General features: G+C 36.3%; 1 protein-coding gene across 8 annotated transcripts in view; it reads right to left on the bottom strand.

Moving 5' to 3' along the window:
• The window catches only part of Synd (protein kinase C and casein kinase substrate in neurons protein Synd), a 52,411-nt gene that overhangs the window by 24,430 nt on the left and 4,376 nt on the right, over positions 1–23,605 (bottom strand). For 5 of the 8 annotated variants that reach the window (XM_071597101.1, XM_071597109.1, XM_071597106.1 and 2 more), the window contains exons 2-4: positions 18,809–19,186; positions 10,015–10,163; positions 5,294–5,488 (exon numbers count right to left, since the gene is read on the bottom strand). In XM_071597101.1, the coding sequence (XP_071453202.1) occupies positions 5,294–5,488; positions 10,015–10,163; positions 18,809–19,025 (561 nt within the window). In that variant the 5' untranslated portion in view covers positions 19,026–19,186. Of the gene's footprint in view, positions 1–5,293; positions 5,489–10,014; positions 10,164–18,808; positions 19,187–21,787; positions 21,877–23,605 lie in introns of those variants that run through there. The other 3 variants (XM_071597105.1, XM_071597108.1, XM_071597102.1) reach the window with 2 other exon arrangements.

The raw sequence follows: 23,605 nt of genomic DNA, 5'->3' as shown, positions 1-23,605 counted from the left end.
GCACCATCGCACAGTGCTATCATTATTCATAATTTTTTGACGAAAAATGCAACAAATACCATCCAACAGCCACCGAATTCACCTGATTTGGCTCCCTGTGACTTCTTTCTGTTCAATCGAGTTAAAAAACCATTACGGGGAACGCGTTTTAGCAGCCGAGAGGAAGTAATGGAAAAATCGCAGGAAGCACTGATGGACATACCGAAAACCGACCGTAACTTTTGCAAATGTCAAGTTATGACACTAAGATTTAAAGGGAATATCAACAACAGATGTACCAATTTAACAAAAAAAACAGAACTCAAATCGGAACGATGGGAGCGCCACACGGTGGTTATTCCGGGAACTTTTTGATCAAGGTAGTATGGAATTCTCAGGGCTCATCAATGTCAGGGAAATAATAATGGAAAATTAGAGATAATACAAAAATGCTTAAATTAACACATTAAATACTATTGGCAACTCCTGATTTTTGTGAAATTGAAACTTTGAAGAAAGCTGAGATATTTCAATTTGGTATTTTTTTAAAAGTATATTAAAGTTTCGAAATATTTAATTATGTAGACAATTTCAATTTAATTAAAATTTTTATGTATTCGGAAGAAAATAGCACATATAATCTGCACATACATAATTGAGAGTTTACTGTACATGCAAGATACAGGTAATGTAATTGCCTGAGTGTTGTAACAAATGCCACACTAATAAGAGCTTCATGACAGAGCTATAAGGTTACAATGATAACCAACTTTGTCGTCATGAGAATTCTTTGCTTAGCAGATACAACAACAAGAGCAGGCAGAGAAAGGGAAAGATATGGATGGGTAATGTTGAGCTAAGGAAATTAAGAACCAGCGGCCATCACCTGTGCCTGCCCAAGGACAAACTGTCCACCACAAGGTAAGTCATGACAGCCAATGATACCCTCCATTCAAACTGAATGGCTATTAAAAAAGTAGACCTTTGAATTTTTTCTAAATAACATGATATAAAGAGACAACACATTTTTCAAGCGGATTCAAGCAGTAACAGACGTGATAAAGAGTACCTTGGGTTTTGATAACAATGCCACAAACCCTCGCATGGAAAATTCTAGCCATGATACATCGGATGACCTGATCAGTCGCTGAAAGAAAAATATTCCCTTTAGTAGCTTTACTTCAAGGTTCTCACAAGAATGACACCTCAACAATTACATACATGTAGTTTTAAGAAGATAGATAACTTTTTAAAAATGCATAATTCAAGCATATTTAATTCCCTTTCACTGAGCTTTTAAGAGATCACCAATATTTTCTGTTCTATGACCAAATTACCTAGGTAACACATTGGGTATTAAATTCACCTGACTGAATGGTCTCTAGCTGTTTGCATTCCTGCATACTTAAAAATATTAGGCTGCCATAAAACAATTTCTGTTTACAGGCAATATATGCTTATTTGTCAATCATCCAGTTTTAGGCTTTTGAGAGCATGATATAAAAAAGCTTCCAATGAATCTCACATTACCATAATTAGGCAATTAATAGAGAAATTAAGAATTATGTTCACAGGAAAATAATTGCTAGATACATTAATAATTTAGAAATGAAGAATCGTTTAACATTCAATTCATTGGGAGAAACCCTGATTCACAGACCCTGATTCACCTTATTGACCCTGGCCAATACTGATACAAGAATTGACAGTGTAAGGATATACATAGACCACAAAAAAAAACAGCAGTTACTTTCTTGCAGACTCCATGGATGGAGTGAGAATGGGGGGAGAAGTGACCGCGGAAAATAAACTTAAAAAGCATCACAAAAACTGAAGATGACCAAAATGCATTTCAAAATTAAAAATACTCAAGTTTTTTATTCAAAATAACACCAGTCATTTTAATTATTGGATTTTAATAATGTTTTTAAGCGATAGCACTTTTGAGATGTGGGTACAGAGAAGAATATACAAGTAAAATGGACAGGAAGTAAATAAAAAGGGATAAGTAGCACTGTGAATGGCAGGGGAAGAGAGAGGGTGGTTGACATCAATTCAAAGAAGGCATGAAAAGTGGATACGGAGCACTTTGGGTGGCAAATGAATGTTGCACTACGATAAATGGGAGAATGTTGGTTCAGCAACATACAGGGAGGAAAACATTAGGTAGGCTGACTGAGATGAAAGGAGGTGGAAAATAAATACAGATTAAGAGTGGTTTATTATAGTGTAGGGTGTTACATTATGTAACATGCCAGGAAAACCATAGAAGTGCAGAAGTGGTTAGTCTCAGTCTCCACTCAAAACCCTCGGAGATTACGAGCAGACTTTTGGATTTCTTCAATTGGAAGAATATACGACTACTGATAGGATCATATCAATGCAATTATTCCAGAATTGATTTTGCATTTAATTCAAACTGTAAATGCAGGAAAATGAAACAAGATTCAAAGTAGGATGAAACAAAAATATTTCAGAATTTGAGATTTAATGAGAAGAGGACGGATTTGGATTCAATCAAATTTTGAATTTGATCCACTCCCGAGTTCTTAAGCCTTAAGTATGTACAAATGTGAGAATGCCATTGCTTCTCTTTCCTCCACTATCCTGAGGTGACTCCTTCATTTTGAAGTGTAATATGATTTACTCGTCTTTAAAACATGGGATTATATGTTTAAATGCAGGTAATTAACCCTAGAACGGTAACGCTATTTTATTCCCCCTATTCTGGTTACGTGGGGTGACAATTTTCCAAATATTTGTATCTCACACCAATTATGAGTATGAGAGTCCTAAGGGGGCTCATGTTTTTCGTTTTTTATGTAGAATCACGTGACACATTGATTGACATGAATTATGGTAAAGGTCCCGAGTCACAAACGTAAGCCATTTTCATTGAGCTCGAGATTTCTACCCACTCTGGTGTTTTTTACCCCCGTTACCGTTCTAGGTTTAATGAAACATTCAGTAGGTTACCATTTGTGAAATCCCATTGGCAGTATCAGGTTTTTCTTTATACAGAAAATTATGTTTTTGTAATGGAGTCGCATGAATATCTACTAGGCTTAAAAATAGATCCTTAACAATTTCCAGCATTTACCTGTTACTGTTCAAAAATCATTTACATGTACACATATTAAGGGTTATCGTTAATTTCCTGAATCACTGCCAAACAACAAACAAACACTTGTCCATAGGTAACATTACAACCTTGGTAACAACAACATTACACAACCACTTATTCACAAAGAAAGGCATTGGATGGTTTGGAATTGGGGGTATGGAAAAACGATTGGACTACTCGTTAACAGACTTTTTGTTGATGAATTAGAATATTTATGGCCACTGTTGAATGATGATATTTATGTAAATGCTTAGAATAACATTTAATATCATGTAAAAGAAATAAAAAAATTAAGTAAAATGTTCACAATATTGAACAACTTTGACACTTATTCCACTACCAGCAACAAGATACGTGCAATGCATTGGTATTTTGTCCCCAGCCATTATCAGAATTTTGCCCTTTAGTTTGCCTCACGGTCTAGGACTGAATCAGTGAGATCTATTCATATTGTCAATTGCAAGGAATGTTTAACTAATAAAATAAATCTTTTCCACCCATTGCCCATATTATTTAATACAATTAGAATTAAATACTTATTTTATTCTAAGATGTCTCAATAAGCAGTCTCCATACACTAGAAGAGTTTAAATACCAAGGTGGGACCATCAATTGTACATCTTCATATCAGGTCTGCATTTTTAGCATGAAATGTAACAGCATGATGCATATCCACGATCTTAAATTTGACATCAGCAATTGAAGAAGATCAAAAAAATGGGTATATATCTATTGCTCTGTTTAGCTTCTAAGTAAGTGAGAAAGGTTATAAAACAAGTTCAAAAGACTTTTCATATCCAAACAGATCTGCTATTTTTTATTTCTAATTTATTACAAGAACATAACTTCCAACCACAATACCTTGGATACCACAATGAGGATTCAAGTGATGGGATAAGATTTCAACTTCATGTTTAACTTAAGTACAAAAGGCAATTAAATTTTGATCACAAGACTCAGTTTCTTTCATTGCAGAAGATGTTTCATGATTTGAGATAGCATGGCAAGAATGGAATATTTAATCCTGTTTAGGCTGTCCGGCATACGCCATCAGCAGCACAATTTAAATTTGCTAATCACTCCCCTACATGGGAGCAGTCGGGAAAAGCATATTTTGTCCGATAAGGCAACACTCGTGGAGAAAGACCCAGATGACCGATTCTAAATTTGAAAATAGATACTTTTCCTCAAAATCCTCCAAAGTTTATGCATCGGTGTAAATCATTTTCAAGCACTATTCTAGCACAAATTCAGTCATTTTTTTCAACCAATTTCTATTACCTTTTCTGACATTCCAGCATAATCAAATGCAAGGGTGGTCTGAAAAGTTTCCGACCTAACAAAGATACAAGACATTTTTTCTGAAATTTTTGAAACTTTTCAGACCACCCTTGTATACCACATTTGGAAGGGAAGATATTTCCCACTGTTATAGAATTCAAAATAATACATAATATAGAGATGGTTTGACTTAGTTCTTTAATTTCCCATCAAAATTCTTTGTTGTTTTATCAATTTCTCCTGCCTCACAAAACAGCCTCAGAAAATATCCATTTTCTTTGGCAAGGATCTTACATTTTGAAAAAAAAACGCAGATATGCCTGGATGCAGACCATGCATGTTCTACAATGGCTGAAAGACTGGAATTTTTACTTTTTATCACTTTCTGGGGCTCTTCCAATCTGAATATGAGTGATCTCAAGGCTTGGCATAAGAAAGCTTTCCCAACGGTGAATGGACTTTGTAAACATCTTCACGTTGATATTCCTGGATAGTTGAGGAGCACTGAAGCCACGTGTCAGCAAAAATCACTTAGGACAAAATGGTGACGGCAACACCAGCAAAACTGTTGTCCAGCAAGATAGAACAATGTAGGAGGAACCTGAGAACCATTGCGTCATCCACATGTCACCACAAAAACCTCTGCAGCTAGTCTGCAGAGAATTGTTTTCCCTCACCAAAAGGTATGCCATAAAAGATTATCCTAAACAATCACTTTTGAAATAAAACATGAATAAAAAGTCTAAGACTTGATTTTATAAGGAACCATTAAAACACACAGAAAAAGCCATTCATCATCATGAAATCAATTTCATCGGTTCTGTAATAGTGAATTTCCATAAGGTTACAAAATATAGAATTTAACTTGCAATTAATTAAATTAGCTTAATAAAAATAATAGTTACATACACTGACCTGATCAGGTGAGAGTGAACTATCTCCGGTAGCATTCCGTTCCTGATTTGAAGCAGACTTCTCGGTCTTGCAAGCATTATGGTAGTCAGCCTTTGCCTTGTTCACTTTTGTCAAAATCTTTGCCCAGGGTTTCTGAGCTTTCTTGAACGAGTCTTCCATTTCCTTTCTCTCCTTTATCATCATCATGGACTAGAAATTAATGAACACTAACTTAATCAGGTGAAAAACTAACTTCTTGAATCTCTAATAAATTTATACAGGACCCATACAACATTGTATTTCATGGAATTTATCCACCAACTCCAAACATGGCTTCACCAAATTAATCACAAAATATATGCGTGGGCTTCCAAAACTATGCATTTAAAGGTAACATAATGAGTTCTCTTGAATTTTCATTGCAAAAGTCACAATTTTGTTGCATGCAAAGAACTCCTGTTGTAACCAAAGTCATTATTAAAAAAAAGTCATAGAAAATGGACATTTGCGAGGCAAAATGCATGATATAAAAGGAATGGGAAGGTGTCGTTTCATATCAAATATTTGAAGAAAAAGCAACACAATTAAAGACGCTAAAATAAGAGCAGGTCAGTCAGTGATGATTGGTTCATCATAGGCTAGATTGAGGACACCCTAAGAGACCATTGCATGACGACCATCAGAGTCCCATTTCTCGAAGTTACAAGTCATCTTGCACATTTCCCTGAAGATGGACCGAATAAAAATTAAAGAGGCCTTTCTATGAAAACTGATCCATTGGAGCAATCGCAATTAATCTAAATTTAATAAGATATAAACAGACTACTGGTAACAATGACATAGCAAATAGACAATTACAGAGTTAATTACACATTCAAATGTACTGTTATTCAACTTATCCTATCTTCACCACAACAATCATTAATATCATTTAATCATAGCAGTCCAATGACAAATAACAATGACTGGCAACTTTTTGAACATAGTGCTTACTAAAAGTTATGAAGTGGCAGTCAAAGATGTTTTTTCAATACCAAGAACTAATATTATAAAATAGAACTAAACTGAAACTGCAAAGAAACAACTTGACTTTTCCACATTGAAAATTTTTTATTTACTAACTAGGTATTGTCATGGTAAGCATCATCAGATAAAGATACAGGTCAAACACAGTATATATATATGTGTGAATGCCATTCTCCATCACCCATTCTCTCACTCCTCTGCCAACTAACCCGATGCCAAGCAAATCTTTTTCAACATTTTATTAATTCCTTCTCCCAGTCTGCTAATTTATCAATATTACCAATCCTCCTCCTCCCCACCCCCTCTTCCTACTTCAACCAATCCTTGCTTTCCTCCCTCCCTCCTCTTCCACTCAGTCCAGAACTATATATACTGTGTTTGACTAGTATTTTTACCTGATGATGTTATACCATAACGAAACCAAGGTAGTAAATCAAATATTTTCTATGTGGAAAAGCCAAGTTGTTTATTTTCAATTTCAATATGAAGATTTTCCACCTAGTGACGCCAGAAATTGTTTTATTTAGGACTATACTATTTATTACTCTTGCAGTTAACATTTTAAAAAGAAATTAATGATATGCCATGTACAATGTTTTCGCGCTTAACTTTCTGGAAATCCATTATCACTGAAGTAAAAATACCAATGTATCTTTCCATTCAATTTATTCGGTACAACTAGTTTTGATTCATCAGCATCGGAACTAGTCGTACTAAATAAAATTGAGTGGAATGATACATACTTCAGTGATAATGATATGCCATTTTAACATCAATCTGAGTAACAAAGATCATCAATTTGAGTTTTTTATTTTTATTTACTATGTTTTACAATTTCCTTGCACAGTATTGGAGCTCTTATGACATTTACTATGGCCCTTGCTCATTATTTTACTCACAATATATATAATTTTTTCACTTTTTCATAGAATTTCATTGACCATGAATGTTTTAATAGAAAATTAAGTATTATGGTGACATCAAGGTTGTGAGTGAAAACTAGAAAATTGGATGGAATGGTGTAATAGCTGTCTCAGGGTCTGCATTCCTCTTTCTTAGCTATATAGACTGTGCTTTTTGAAAATTACTACTTCCAGGAATTCAAAAATTATGGAAATGATTGCATTTTACTTACTAAAATTTACTGCATTATATACTATGAGACTGAACAAGTTGATGAATTTTCCCCATATACTACAAATATGGATGTTCCATACCTACAAAAATGGCGATTAAGAAATCAAAGATGAATATCTACCACCACGAATAGTACTACTGCAATCTTTCTCCATCAAGGATAATGGTGATTCAAAAGATATGAAAGTTGAGAACAATCATTTTTTTCTATTCACACCGAAGAAGGGGAGAAACCATCGATGGAATATTATTCCATTAAAAATGATTAATTGAAAATATAGAGAAGATCCAGTTTCAAAAATTTGACCAATTTTAAGATGGCTCATGCCAGGCATACTATTGAAGAAATGTCAAAATGGTTTATCCCATTGTTGTTAAGCTGGATACGTACAATACAGTGAGAATGGCCAGTCTTACAGATGTAATGTTTATTTTAGAGAGATAATCACAACGGGCTACCATTAGTTTAATGGAGTATAGTTCATTGTTATAAGACTGAATGCAAGTTTCAGTGAGCAGGTGTAATCAACCAAATTTACCACAAAACTCAAATCAATGCTTAGGAAAGCACGCAAAATATTCCATAAAGACTATTTCACCTTACCGAACCAATTTTTTTTAGCAAATGTACCAATATTGACCCTTTTCAAGAATTACACCATGACAGATGTTCATGACATTTTAGAAGACCACTCAAGATCTTGGCCACTTGAGTAATTTGAACCATTCATAGATAGTAGTATAAGGGACTAATGGGCTGGAGAATGTTTTTTAATTGTGCCTCTCAAGAGGGGTGGGCCACCTCTCATTTTTCTCTAGGATGTCATCTCTCAATAGATTCACAAAAATACATAGTGAACAGAATTCCTGTGGTTTGATGAAAAAATGACACATGCTAAACTTACGAGACACCAATAAATTGATTGGCATTTTGGAACACATGTGATATCAGATTTGCATGCTGCATCACCACTTAGTATTTCCACAGCAGTATAAGATGGAGATATTGGACAAATTCAAGATTAGACTTTGCCTTGATGCTGATTTGGCTATGAGCTACATTCTGAAGAGCTTCCCTTACTTCAGAAATAATACACACAAGTTACAGTTCCTTCTGTGAGCAGGTTTTTTGGTATTCGTAGCCATTGGTGTGCTCTCTAAGAGATTGAGCAGTTTAATAAAAGACCAACAAAATACAACTTATTCACTTTTTAGATGTTAACTATGGAAGACACTCTCGAAGACATGACGACCAGAAAAATAGAACAAAAGAAGAGCACCTGCAAAGCACGCAGTTTTTGCATTTTGCATGGCAAAATCATCTACAAGGTTAATGATATTTTACATTGACATCCTAATGGGGAAAGGGTCACAAAAAGTCTTGTCCTGAGAGAACCACAAAATAAAAACGATCAGATTTTAGAGTGCAACAAAGGGTGATAATGAATCATAGATGAAATATGTCAAAAACAAACATTCTAAATGAGTTGAAGGTAGGCCCCTCCATTATTATCACAATTTGTCCAATAAGCCATGCATTAAAGCACTTGTACAAGATCCTACATTAAGTGGTTATTATTTGCCTTGAAATTGCAAAGGAAGTGTCTCCTTCACTGAAGGACCTTCAAAGACCTTCCAACTCATATGGTAAGTATATGTGCCTGTGCCTTACAGCAAACTCAACGTTGAATTGATAGATACAGCAAACAGGAGTAAGGAAACATGATATTTGCAAAAGTGCGAAAGATTTGTTGTGTGGCATGCATAAGGAATGTAAGAAAAATTTGTGCAAATGCACAAATTAACATTTGCATTTCATTTTGGATGTCATAATAAAATCAGAGTCCAGTCACATAAAAGGCATAGCAATGAACAAGTAAAAAAACCACTACTCAACTTTTTTCCAAACAGTTTGCACTAATATCCAAACACTATGCAGACATTTTACCATTTTGTAAAATTTTCAGGGAGGTCATTGGTCTCTAGGCTATATTAAATTACAACATTGGCCTTTACTATTTGGGTCAAGATTGAGACTTAAGAGTCTCTTCTATCACTTAACTCCTATCATTTGCGTCTAAAAAAGAAGATAAAATATTATGGTTAACATGTTATGGGCTCTATGAAAGCACGATAATTATTAACAATTAAAGGCACATACGTGAGATAACTTTTTTTAAAGAAAAAATGGGGCATTTTCAGGATTTAAAACAAATCGTTATTAATGTTGTTCCATCTTACGCCTCTAAAATCTCATTAATTTTACATTACAAATACATAAAATGAATCTTTAGTCAATAAAATATACTACTCAATATTTCTGTCACAAACTTAACCACTTTGAGCTCCAATTACTGTTAGTAGAAGTAAAAATTACACATGCTATTTACATACAATTTACCTAATAATTTTAATGGATTTCATGGCATTGATGCACTTTAGGTTAGATTGAGTACTTCCAGGGGACATCACACATTGAAATCGGCCTTTTCATCAAATTACTATGCCAAAATGATAACATGCTTTAATATTCTTACATTTGAGAACTTTTAAAACCACATTTTCAAAAGTACCTTGTGATAAGTCTCCTTCTGCCATGACTTGATTGAATTAATGACATTATTGCATAAATTATCTTTCACTCTCAAGTGAAGATCAGCCATGCGGTCAGCCTCGACTAAAACACCTTTCCAAGCTGCTTCAGTAGTTCCATACTCAGGTCCTAAAAAGATTAAAAAATGAGACATTAAAACAAATTTATCTTATCATAGATACATGGGGGAAATTCTGATTATTTATTAACTGAGACATGTATACACTCCATATGCATATTTCTTACACTGAAAAAAGTAAAATTCAAATTTCTGGTATTTCTATATTAAGAGCTTTGTGCACAGAACAAGAATGAAAAAATGAATTAATGGAAATGAAGCTAGATTGATGACATTTATCAATGGATTTCATTTGACTGCCCCTAGAATATTAGGGGCATTCAGGAAAACAGAACACCCTCTAGAACTAGACTGTGGAACAGTTTTATCCAAAAGTAATGACTAAAAGCGCTACCACATTTATCCCACTGGGAGACGAGACGATGGATTCCATTATTGTAGAACAAGGTATGACGCTGACGGAGCCACAACCGCACACTATTCAGTTCTCCTACCACAGCAATGGCAGTATTGATATGTAACAAAAGTGTTGCCACCTTCCATGGGAACCGTGTGCTATGGCAGGTGTTCGGTTTTCATTTGACTGACAACCATAATAAAGTAAAATTAAGAATCCCATTATAAGAGACAAAAAAGCAGGTCTCAAGAGTTCTAATTTAAGGAGCCACAAATTTAACTAAATATATATCACACAAATTGGAAATATAGACCAGTAATTCACATTGCTCTTAGTTAAAAGTTCAATCACAGTAAAACCTGCGATAAAACATACTTAAGAAAAATTACTCCCACAGTGGTGGAGGTGAATCTTTGACCTGCACTCAATTCCTAATCCAATACTTAAAGACTACAAACAGAAGTTGAATGTCTCAACCTTCGGAATAAAGTTTTGGGGCCTGGTGCCATCCAAACAACAAAGGTACTGACTGATTGCACAATTTCAACGCCGTTGTAATAATTGTGTTTTTATAAATTCAATTCCATTGCTAGCATAGAGCCCCAACCCTAAGCACACATCTGGCAGAAATGTTGGGTGAAGAAGATGGAAGAGACATGGAGTGTAAGAACAAAAGCACACTCCAAATGTTGCATTGGCTACAAATTTAAAATTACTACTGCAATCCAAATTAATAAATAATATGCAGGCAATGCCATTCAAATAGGATCTAAAACTAGTGCTAACATTCCACGGACAAAACAAAGCACATAGGCTATCACTTGAAATCACTTTAAAAACAGAGGAAATGCAGTTTGAAGCCATTTGGCAGTACTCATAGCAAAATGAGACAGGAACAGGAGTTCAAAAAAATTAGAGGTTGAAGCCCTACATTAAAATTCAAATTTTTCTAGTGATAATAGTTTATATGATGATGGTTTAAGAGAAAGAATTAGGCTTTAGATATTGGACAAACACCTGACCACCTATTAATTATTTTTTTTATTTCTTTATTTACTAGTATAATTAATTTCATTGTTTATTTACTCTAGCTGTGCTTCTGTTGTTTACTTAATTACATACATAACAAATTTTAGGGATGAACATTATTAGCATTACAAAATCATCCGTAATTTTGTAGTGTCAAAAATTTTCCTCCTTAGAATTTGCTTTACACCAAATAAGTTTATTAAAATGTTTCATAAGTCAGATAAGTTGATGTTAACCGGGAAAGGTGCAGCATGTATTACACATGATAGTTATTCTCTTTGGCCATCAAAACGAACCAAGAAGTGGTCAAAGTGGAACAATCATAGGACAAGAATGATGGATTCCATCCATCATAAAAAAATTACGGCAGTGCAGAGCTCCATTTCCTCCTACCCAACCCGGTAAGCATACGTTATTTAATATTTGAATTTAGTGGCTCATTTTATTTTTCCTTATAATGCAAGAAAAAGGTGAGAAGTACTATGGAACAGTACAGAAAACTACAGGAAATAATAACATATTTCAACCAAGTAAGCTTCTATGTTACATGCCTAACATCAATGCTTGCCAAGTTCACAAGGTCAAACCATAAGTTTGCATTTTCAAAATAAATCACATTATATTCCATCTGTACTAAATAACCATTTTTGTTTTACAACATGACCACCAAAACTTGCTTTCTTCTGAAACATCCTCATATATTGAAGATCTCATGACATGTTTAATATCAAAATGCCTGTTAAAATTCAAACAAAAAGAATTCGGCATTTAATTTGCTGAAATTCGAATACATATGCAGAATATACAAAAAATATGATCCCAAGGCTTTACTACCCATTCTTTCCAAGGCCAATTATGATACAAGTAGCCATAAAAATCTAAAGTAAATCTGATGGTTGGGGAGATATTAGAAAAGCAAGGATGGGAGTTGGAGAGTTGGGGAGAATGAAATCTCTGCCTGAAAAGCATGATAGAGGCAGAGGAAAGGCCATCAAAATACTTTCTGCCATTAGGTGACAATGGAAAAGCAACTTCAACACCTCTGTTTATCTGTAGGCTAGCTCAAAAAGGATAAGGTTACATGTGAATAAAATTACTAACAATTGCACAATTATTTATAAGGTAATCTACCAGTTAAGACAGGCTTTTAAAGGGCACAAAAGACTAATAGCTGCTCAAATTCTAAGCTTCAACTAAAAGCATAACACCCTCCAGTACAATAAACTGTTCTTCAACTTCAAATAATTTTTTAAGTGGAAAACTTAACATTACTTTATCTAAGGCATGAAAAATCAATGTGTTAGTTAAATGCCCAAAGAAATGCTAGGAATTAATAAAGGCAAATAAATATAAGTTTTTTTTGTTTATAGTCATACATTTTGATACTTTTGATAATAGTTTGTGGTAAAAAATAGTTGATACAAGCTCTTTGAAAATCTTCCTCATGCAATCAAAATAGAAATTAATCTATAAAACTTCACATATTATGCAATTCAGTTACATCATGCCAACTGTAGAGATTACATTGAGAATATCAAAATTGAATACCCACTAATCAATTGGCATTATCATACTATATTTTTGTCACATGAAAACTAACAAAATCACTGCAATTATTTTTTATCTAACTGGTCACAAAAAATATTTTAAAAGAGATTGAAGGATTGGGAGCAACCAGGAAAGATCTTCAAAAATAGATACTGAGACTTGCAGAGGAAACAATACAATGATTAAAACAAAAAGAAATAGGTACCTGTGGATTAACAGATTTAATTAGACTACCAGAATAGCATAGGAACAGGAAGAGTGTCAGCATTGATTTGGGGGTAAGAATTAAAAGAGAAGCAAACAACAAGCTGGGAAATATATAATAAAAATGGGAAACTTAAGGTAATCACGGCTGTTTTATCGAGAAATTTACAAGACTGGGGAAATTGAATCTACAGCACAAGAAGGGACAACAATATGGTTTTTGGGCATGTGGGTCATGCTCCCACCTACTAACCCAAAGTTCTCAGATTTTAGTTTTATTTGGGGCATGAGCAATACATACACCCTCGTGGTTTAGCTTCAGGGAAACCTGATTGATTACAAGCCAAGATATGCTTACTGGGATACCAGGACCAGCAACCAGTAGAATTCAGAACAAACAAAATTACTAGTAAAATATTTGAGACAAAACAGAAAATCAATACCATTTACAACAGAACAGATGGGAAATTGTTTGATGGCATTGAAAGCAACACAGGAATATTCTTTATGGTATAGACATTTCACCAATAGGCACCAAAATATTGCTCAAGAGAGCTTGTGGAAAGAAGACAAGATGGGTGGCCAGACAGAAATAGTACTACAAGATATGACAGTAAGCAAGGCATTAGGCATGAGGAATGGATAATATTACACATAAATACAAGGTTTTGGAGAAAAATGGAGGGAAAAGTATTATGGGAATGGGATCATAATTTATTCCAAAGGAGTTAGGTCAGAAGACCAATCAAATTGACCTTAAACCCATCATAAAAGAAATTATAATAGAAAAATATTAGCAAAAAAATTCCATAAATTTAATTAACCTACCAAAATAACATGATACTAAAACTCATTAGGTAAAGGCTCTATAACAGCAAAAATGATCGAATAGTTTCAGTGTAGGGTAAGATATGAGAACATGCACAGCCTGGTTGAGGGCCATGCATGGGCTCATATAGGACCCCACTCAGTTCCCTTTTGTTAAGGCTTACATGGAGAAGAGCAAGCTGTAGCTCCCCCAACCACTGACCAAGTTAGCCTGCTGGCAGACTCACTGTGCTAAGTACAGATGTCTTCTCGCTATCAAGCCCTTAGCTCTCCCCATTCATGGTCACCGGCTGGCTGGGGTAGATATATCACATGGCAGTCAAAATGCACTAAAAGAAGTTGATGGAAAGGAGGGAAGTCCATTCCTTCCACATGTTTTCTTCCCCCCCCCCCTGGGATTGCACTAAGTGTAGGGAATTCATTCCTTCCCCTCCCCACCATGGGACCATAATCCCCAGACCTGAGCCCCAACCAAGCCTACCCTTCCCCTGTGCACTGCTTCTGATGATAAGTGATTGAAGTAGCTGCTAATCACCCAAGTGGTCTTCAGAGACTTAGTGGCACCTGTTTTCAAAAACTTGGTATTTTGCAATCCTATGCCAACCTCTCTCTTCTCACCCCTCCTTCCTTCCCAGCCACATCCACCATCGCCTCCTTCCCTAGCATCCTGACACAGGTGTTGTCTCTAGATGTTTTATGAATCACCCAAGTGGACCTCAGAGACTTTGGTGTGCTGTTGTTATTATATTTCAAACTTTTTATTTTGCAATCCTATCAGTGGTTGGACAACATTTTCCTTCTCCCCCCTCTCTCCTTTCCTGCCACATCCACCCCCCCTCCTACCTCCTGGTATGCAAAAATGTATGCAAGATGGCACTTAACTTCATTTTGGTACCTGAAGATGATGTAATACATCAAAATCCAGTTGTAAAATTAATCTTATCTAGTGGAAAATTGCTAAAATCCATTCTTTAATATGAAAGACATTGGATGAAAATTTCAACATATAAAATAAATGACGGAGTAGAAGACTTCTTTAAAAAAGAAAAATGTTTAATAATGTTCTAACATAATTTTTTCTTTCAAATATTAGTAAGGCTAGTGCATATGAATATATGCTCATATTTTCAGACTATATATGCATATTAAGTATTATAATATTGGCCAATAATTAATATAAGCATAATATTTGGAATTGTTCAATTTACCTGAAGCAACAAATGTTCTTCCTCTATAGTGCCTTTTTCCTACCAGCGTACACCATTGGGGCAGAGGTGATGAGGGGACAGTGAGGCTATTAGTGTTTTCTGAGTGTTCAGGAGACCAAATGTCAAGTCAAAGGGATATATTCAGTCACTTGCTTAAATAAATAGGTTCCTATGAACATTGCTTCAAAAGTTCATTTTCTTTGGACATTGTGGAACTGAATTGTTCAAATCTGGATCGAAAATGGACATGGACGGAAACTGGTCATGAGAAGAAGTTTAGGAGGAGGGTAATGAGTTTGAGAAATGCAGAGGGTAAGTATAAAAGGAGAAATTGAAGTATTGGGATGCATATTGATAGATAAGGAATAGAAACAGGTCATTATTGCTCATGAACTTTTCCGTGCATGCAGGGAAAAGAGAAATGAAACCTGGGAAGGACTACAGGCCATAACAAAATTTAGAGATGACTTGGTCTTGGTTTAGACAGGCTAGCCAGTTTGCAGATGATAGAGGTTCGGTCAGTCTGACACAGAATCAATCTGAGTGATGAAGGATTAAGGTAAATCACGAGAAAGATAGCAAGCCCACACCTGATAATTTCAAAAAATAGAAATTCTAAATGTTGCATAAGAAGAGCATAATTGCATGTTTGAACGATATTTTGAACAATTTAAAACAGTAAAAAGCATTATCCAAGAATTTCATCAGAAAAAGATGCGTTTGCCAAAAGAAGGCATTAGTGAGCAGGATTGAGGGAGGATGGAAAGAAAAGATAGTCAAAACTATTAACGCACGGAGTGAAGAATGTATAGTTCAGAAATTAGTAAGGCAAAAAGAGGGCGAAAGTAGATTGGAGCTTGCGACTATAATATATCCGCTTCTATAAGTAAAATCTTGAGCAATCAAATGTCTTCATGATTCATCTATCATTTTTCAGCAATGTAAGTATTTAGTAGCAAAGTATGTATTTAGTTGCCCATCTATTCCTTGTTTTTCATACAACCCCTGTTGGATATTTTATCCAGTACTAAGATTATTAAGACTAATGCTTCCTCAAAAACTTTACAGCCAGAGTAGGGATATAGAAATGTCTCCTTACCTAATGGGTTAAGTAATTTTCAAATGTCTTCATACCAAGCAAGCAGTCCCAGTTTCCTGAGAGCAATTTCATCAATCCTCCCCCCTCCCTGGATCCATACTTACTCTTTCGCCCACATCCCACTCACTTACTGTCGAGGCTGTTTGTGTTCAAACTGTTCATTGACACCTTACAAACCGTAACTTAACCGATCTATTTCTTGAAAACCTCATTTTCGTAAGACTGACCCCTGAATCATTACTACCATGGTAACGTGCTTAGCAACCATTGCAACCCCAAGACTTGCTGGCCAACTTACGCTACAAAATAGTTGTAAGGGACTAAATTTTAAAAAGAAAATATTCATAAAACCTATAAATAAAATCTTAACCTGTGACTAATATGTCACCTAGGTGAGAACATTAAAACTCATATTGGGGAACTAAGAAAAGACCATGGACATCCTCCACTTTGTAACAGACTGAAATTAAATTAGAGGGTGTCTCACTTATTCAGATACATACCAGGAAGAGTACCAAACGTGACTCATTTCGTAAATGAAACTGGTTCAAGAAGAGGAGTGGTGTTTATGCTTGAAAATGTAATGATTGATCAGATGATGACAGTGTCAGGCAACCAGAAATTACAAAAATGGACAAAAGAGCATTTTAATGCCTTCAAAAATAATTGCAAACGCAAAAATAATATTGCTACACACCTTTTTGAGTAATGAACGTAGCAATGATTTTCTCCTCCCCTATCTCCCTCCTTAACTCCCCTCCACTATCCCATCTCACCCCCAACTTTGCAATACAGGAGATTTCGTTCCCATGTTCATTATTCACCTGATGATAATGCTAAAGCAACAAAACTGGGTCATCACATACGTGTGGTTTGCATATGTTCACAATAAAATAATAACATGTTAAGGAACTGGTTTTGAATATGACTATGGCTGATGGCTTTGAGGAATTATTTTCTTCTGTTTCTGAATACTTGCTTAATGTAGTTCTAATGATTATCGAAAAATATATTTAATTATATTCTACACTATTAAACAGCATTTTACTTTAAAAAGTAGTCACCTCAAACTTCTGAATGAGAATCGTGATGACCTGTCTACAATCAACCTGTATGTTGCAGGTCAGTAGGTTAGAATAAAATGGCCTAATTTGAATGCATGAGCACAATGCATTGATTTTCCTGAACCATTTTCTAAATGACTGTGCCTACCTTAACAAACCCCATACACCTGGGGAAGCATTAGGGAAAAGATTATGCATATTCTTTGCACATACATCCCCTCCGACATACTTACGGTTGAATGTATTTATACATTTGCTTTCTCACTATTCACCCTAACATGGGGTGAGGAATGAGCCTCTAAGTTTGACTACACATCAAATATTTGTTATAAGATTTTGGATTTCACTAGATTATGACAGATATTGAATCTTTGATTTATTTACCACGAAAGAGCATTGACAACCATTAAAGCTACCTCTGTAAACAAATAATGTACCAATGTTCGAATTCCATTTTATTCCATTTTTAGATGCTTCTTTAAAAATTATTACATCAGTTACTTCATTAAAAATATTGTTATAAAATTAAAAATATATTGGATGAACGCAGCTGGTTTATATTGAAATGTGATTATAAATCTACTGCAAATCTAATTTGATGTACCTTTTCTCAGAATTTGCAGGTATTTTTATATTAAGCATTACAATAATGCCACTTGGCCTAAATCATGGACATATATTTAATGAATGTGGAAGGGATTATTTTTTGAACTGTTCTATTCAAGAAAATAAAGTACACAAAATTAGCATTAATATCTCAGCCAACAGGGCGGTGAAATTAACTGATTTAAATCACTTCCTTAAATATTTCACAATAGTAACAAAAGATGATCTAACAAATTATCACTCAATTGGTGATGTAACAACAATTCTATTCTTTTTTCCAAATCCATCAACAAGAGGTTGAATTCAAATCAACAACATTACAACAACTAATATGCATTTATTGCCGAACAAACTATAATCTACTGCATATGAAATTTTTCAAAATAATACTCTTCTAAAGTGCCTGCCAAGCTCATTATTCAATGGGAATATACACCTTTAGTCTAATAAGTAGGCCATGAACCTTTCCACAAAATCCCTCGTAGAGAATGTTTAAAAAAGGATATTAAAGTTGAATGTTGAAATCAAAAATGCTAAATAGGCGGAATGACTTTCTAAAATGACTGTGCCTCACTTAACTTTAATATATATATATATATATATATATATATATATATATATATATATATATATATATGTTAACAAAACAAAATCAAATGTTCAAAACTAAACCCATGATGATGTCTAATTAGGAAGAAATTGAATGACTTACCTTTTTCAATTAAGTCATTCCATTTCTTGGACCAAGCACGAAGTCCTTTTGCATATCCTTTTTCTAAGTCTGCTCTTTCTTGCACCAACTTCTCCAAATCACCACACAATTTGAATCCATCTTCCACACGTCTAGTAGTTCTCTTGTAGTTGCCAGGCTCCCAAAAAGAGTCACTACCAGCCACAAGTAAATTGTCCTCTGCACTGTGGTGAGACATATTTGCCTTCCCTCTTGGGTGAACACCCCAAGATCACAAAACTGCAGGCACACAAGTGCCTGAGGACCGTGTCCCTGTCACTTCCTGCCCTGTATGACAGCTACCGGGTTGACACACGCCAGCCTGTGCAGACCTCCCTTGGCCTCAAATTTAAGAGGCCACTGCAAAATGCAAATAATGAAAATATTCAGTCATGGCAGTCACTGAAATAATTTCGATTTAGTTCCTTTCAACAGATGTTCTAAAATCTAGAAGATAAATAAATTACTAAATGCAAGCATTTGAATTTCATTAAAAACTATGACTTCTTCTTTTTTTAAGTTGATCCTATATTGAAGCCAAATGCAAAAAATAAAATTATTAAATAGGCTCAATTAGACAGAATTACGAGTGTGTGGAAGAGCAACCGCCAGGGCAGCAGTGTGTTGATTTTTACAAAAATGTGCAAATTGTTGGATGTTTTTGACTATGGAACGATATTCGCCAGGAAAAATATTTCTGGAGTTAAAGGTGAACATTCAAGATATTTGTAAAATATTAATGTTTGCAAGATTTGTTTGGGTTGGTAACAACCCCATGTAGATGAAATCTTAATACACCTCACAATACCAAACACACCATAAACTAATATTTTAAAACCAACGTGATTATTATGTTAAAATTTTGAAGAGTGGTAAATTTATGGTAAAAATTCTATGCATATTCACTACTGCGCGAATGAATTTACACACGCTTGGGCATAAAGGATTACGAAAACAAGGAAAATATGGCTGCAAAAGTCAAAAGCGGTGACTCAGGGAGGGCACTTGGCCCACAAACGATGTAAGTGCTCCTTCCGGCAGGAGAGACTCATTGTCAGCATTATCTTGTGCGACCGAATACCACTCCGATCTGACGAAACGATAAAAGGAATTTTTCTCAACGAGCGAACAATGGCTGCTGGAGGCGTGCGCGACCTCCGAGACTATGGCCCCGGCCCAACCTTCGCAATGGGGCGAATGATGCGGTGGAGGCGAGGATTGGCAGAGGAACGGATGCCGTCGCGCGGTGTCCGATGAGCTGAGGGGCCCGTCGTCTGCGCACGGGGAAGCGGCGGTGGCGCGCGGCCAGGACGACGGGGAATTGCCTGACACCAGACGAGCCGCTTGGGCCGATTGCCGGGGCTGGGGACGGCGAGGAGGGCATGGAAGCAAATCCGGAAGCCTATATTTCCGCTGGGACGGCAGTATTCTCCCGAAAACGGGAAGGAGGCCGCCCGGCACACAAATAGGGGAATCGGGGTCTCTTTAACTCATTCGTCTAAACAAGGGAAAGATCCGACCTGGACGGGTTGGACTGAGAGCGGGTGGATTAGAGTAAGAGAAAACTTTCTTCAGCGAACGACATTGAGGCAACCGGCAAATAGGGTGTCGGGAGTAGGATGTCACACATTTAAATGCGGCTAAGGAGAGATCGCACGGTCGGAAATCTAAGAAGGCGGACAGGCGATTCTTGGAGGAAGAGACAAAACTGTAACAACGAAGTTCCCTTGGATTAAGGAGTCTTATTTTTTAAGTTACAACTTAGCACTGGGGTAGATAACTTTTAAGAAAAACTAGGAAGATAATGAGTCATATTCTGTGAGCTTATGCCAACCATTGTGTTTAGTGGCAGCAGGGATGTATGCATATTGATATCTCAATTACTTGAAATACTAACAGCAGATTATGAATACAAATATTGAACTTGGAAATGAAAATTCACGCATGGGAGTAACTTCCGAGAGAAGAGCAATGCAGATAGAGCAAAACGGCGTTCCTCCTATCACAATAAGATATATTAATATAGGATGACTCGATGATCTTAGATAGAAGCATTCCACAGATTACGCCGTGAATCATATTCGAGGTTCTCGTACGGAAATATTACTTGTTAGGCAAAAATAGCATGTCAAGGAAACTAACACAACGGTGGACTCCATAAACTCAAATAGAACGATGGACTCCATAAAAGGAAAAAAAGGCATTTCTAGATGTTCAACAGAATGTTCCAACAGTTTCATCCGAAGTGCCTACGCGCATCAGTTGCCACTTGAAGGAGGGCTAAGGGAAAATAATTACGATTAGACTTCCTCAGACACGAATAGTTGCGTCGAATCGATGTGGTGACGGGATAGCCCGCCGAGCTCAGGCATTCTCCCTCGCAGCGCTTTTGTCAGTAAGAAGGGAATGACATAAATTCATTAGCAGCAAGGCCGAGCGGCGAGCCACGCATCCATCCGCCCGTCCAAGTACGCCCCGGCGGCGGCAAAACAATATTTACACAATTCATCATCCTTCGACGGAAATTAGTGTAAAACAGAAAAATACTTCTTGGAAATAACTGACTGAATCGACTCCAAAAGGCGAAATGAATGCAGATACCTAATATGATGGGATAACTCGGAACTTTTTCAAGCGATGGCTACTTGATCCCTAACTTCCATATTGAGTTACCGCTGGATTCTATTAATGAATACAGAGGAAAAAATCCAACAGTGACCTCAGGGCAGTTCACATAAAATATGCTAATGGTGAGATGAAATTTAAAGGGTATTTCAGGCAGCCGCAATACGCTTTATTATCAAAAAGATACCGAAAAGTTTCTCGATTCGTAAGAGGTTGTTTTTGGAACTTGGCGTGCAAGAGGCCGGCTGAACAACAAGATACTGTTAAGGGGTCAATCCCTAAAAGTGCGTAACTGAGGGAAGAAGGACAAATTAGGAATATAATCTTATTACTTACTCCTCGGCACTCCCTTTAAAGCGTAAATAAAGCTAAATTCCCGCTGTTTACCCATGCATAATCTTGGTAATTTGAAGAAAATGTTGAACATAAACCCAATAGGAGTTCAATTAGAGAACTCCGTACGACGTACATTCTCATCAATCGCAGAATTTAACATTAATGAAAGGAGGATGCAGATATTTTGCACGTTACGACACCTAATGGGTTAAGTTCTACCACAAATAAGCACCGATTGCGTAACTAAGCGCCGCTAATTTTGTCATGAGCATACCCTCGGGTGTACAAACAAATCGTGCGTTACTTGACTTAGAACCATAGAGAAACAAAAATGAACTAAAACGCTGCCTATTACGTGAACATTTGAGGATAAACTGAAATTCTAGCACTCTAGAGCGAACAAAACACTAAAAATCATGCCATGGGATGAGAATTTAGAACTTGTAATTTTCCTTATCTTTAGTGAACCTGAAACTTAACGGTGATAAAAATAGGTTAATGGTTTCAAAGAGAACTCCAGAACCTATTGAACGATGACCTATTTCAAGGATAATGCCTGACAACTTATACAGTAACACTAAACCTAACAAAAATAAAAAGAATTCTTCTCATTACTATAATTCTATAATGCACAGGACAAGCCACCATTAGGGATCCTCGCGCGAGCTATAATATTTTGCCTACTTCCAGCGATCCCAAAGACCGTTTTCCCTGGCATCGCAGCCACGATGCGAAGAACAAAACCAAAAGATTTTATCGATCGGATGCACACACTAACCCCCCCCCCCCTGTCCTCCCACTCTGACGTCTTACCCTTCTAATCTCCAGCTGCTAGACCACCTCTCCCAATATTGTCATTCCAAGAACCGCTTTCCCCAAAACAAACTACACTTAGCCCCACTTGCTGCACCTAGCAACTCCGCTGACCACATTGACTGCTATCCTGGTGTGAACTCAAATTGACGGGAGGGATGGCAACAATCACACTATGAGGATGTCGGACCGGCAGCTAATGAAAAACACACGCTGTGCAATGGGCAGGTAAACAAACTCCTGCCATATTAAGAGACCAGTGGCGTAACCATTAGAGCCACACCGTTTTGCGGTCAACCTGATTTGACAATTGCCGATGAAATGAATGGAGGAGGATTACATAATTTCTCTCTGAAAAATGGATAGGGGCTCACAAATAAATCATCTCACATTTACGAAACAATCCACATGCCTTTATGGTGGGCCAATTTGTTCATTTCAAAATGTAATGGATGACGAGTACAAACATATATTCTTCGTAGTCGTTGTGATTGGCAGTAAGTGTACAGTATTCCGAGTTCGGTGCATCAAAGGCCGATGGGAATATGAATAAAAACTGCCTAAGTTCTCATGGCGGCTAAAACATCGTTTAATATTCTTCAAGTTGACCACGATAAATGAGAATCGATTTAGAGTTGCAAGAATTGAAAGAGTGACAACAAAGCTGTCAGAATCACTCCAGCAGTTCGTTTAGGCCCATTCGCTACAAATATTCTTCTGCGCCATTCTACGTGCTTTTCAACTTGCGTCCACTTGTAACTGATAAGGGCTAGCCACTGCGCTCACTTGCCCATGGAAGTTATCATGCCATTGCGCTCCTGGTCGAAATAAATTGACGTACCATCCCTCAACTGATACCGAACAATAATAAACCAACAGATTTAATTTTGACACCACTTCCAGGTCTACGACAAACACTTTTCTAACTAACCAACTTCGCCAATTCCCTGAGGATCTTTGGAAGCGTTTCAGTGACGGTTACGGCAATCCGTAGTTCGCATGCGA

Source organism: Hetaerina americana, unplaced genomic scaffold (genome assembly GCF_022747635.1).
Source record: "Hetaerina americana unplaced genomic scaffold, ioHetAmer1.1.p SCAF_8, whole genome shotgun sequence".
Taxonomy (NCBI): domain Eukaryota; kingdom Metazoa; phylum Arthropoda; class Insecta; order Odonata; family Calopterygidae; genus Hetaerina; species Hetaerina americana.
This window is presented reverse-complemented; position numbering and strand designations above follow the sequence as displayed.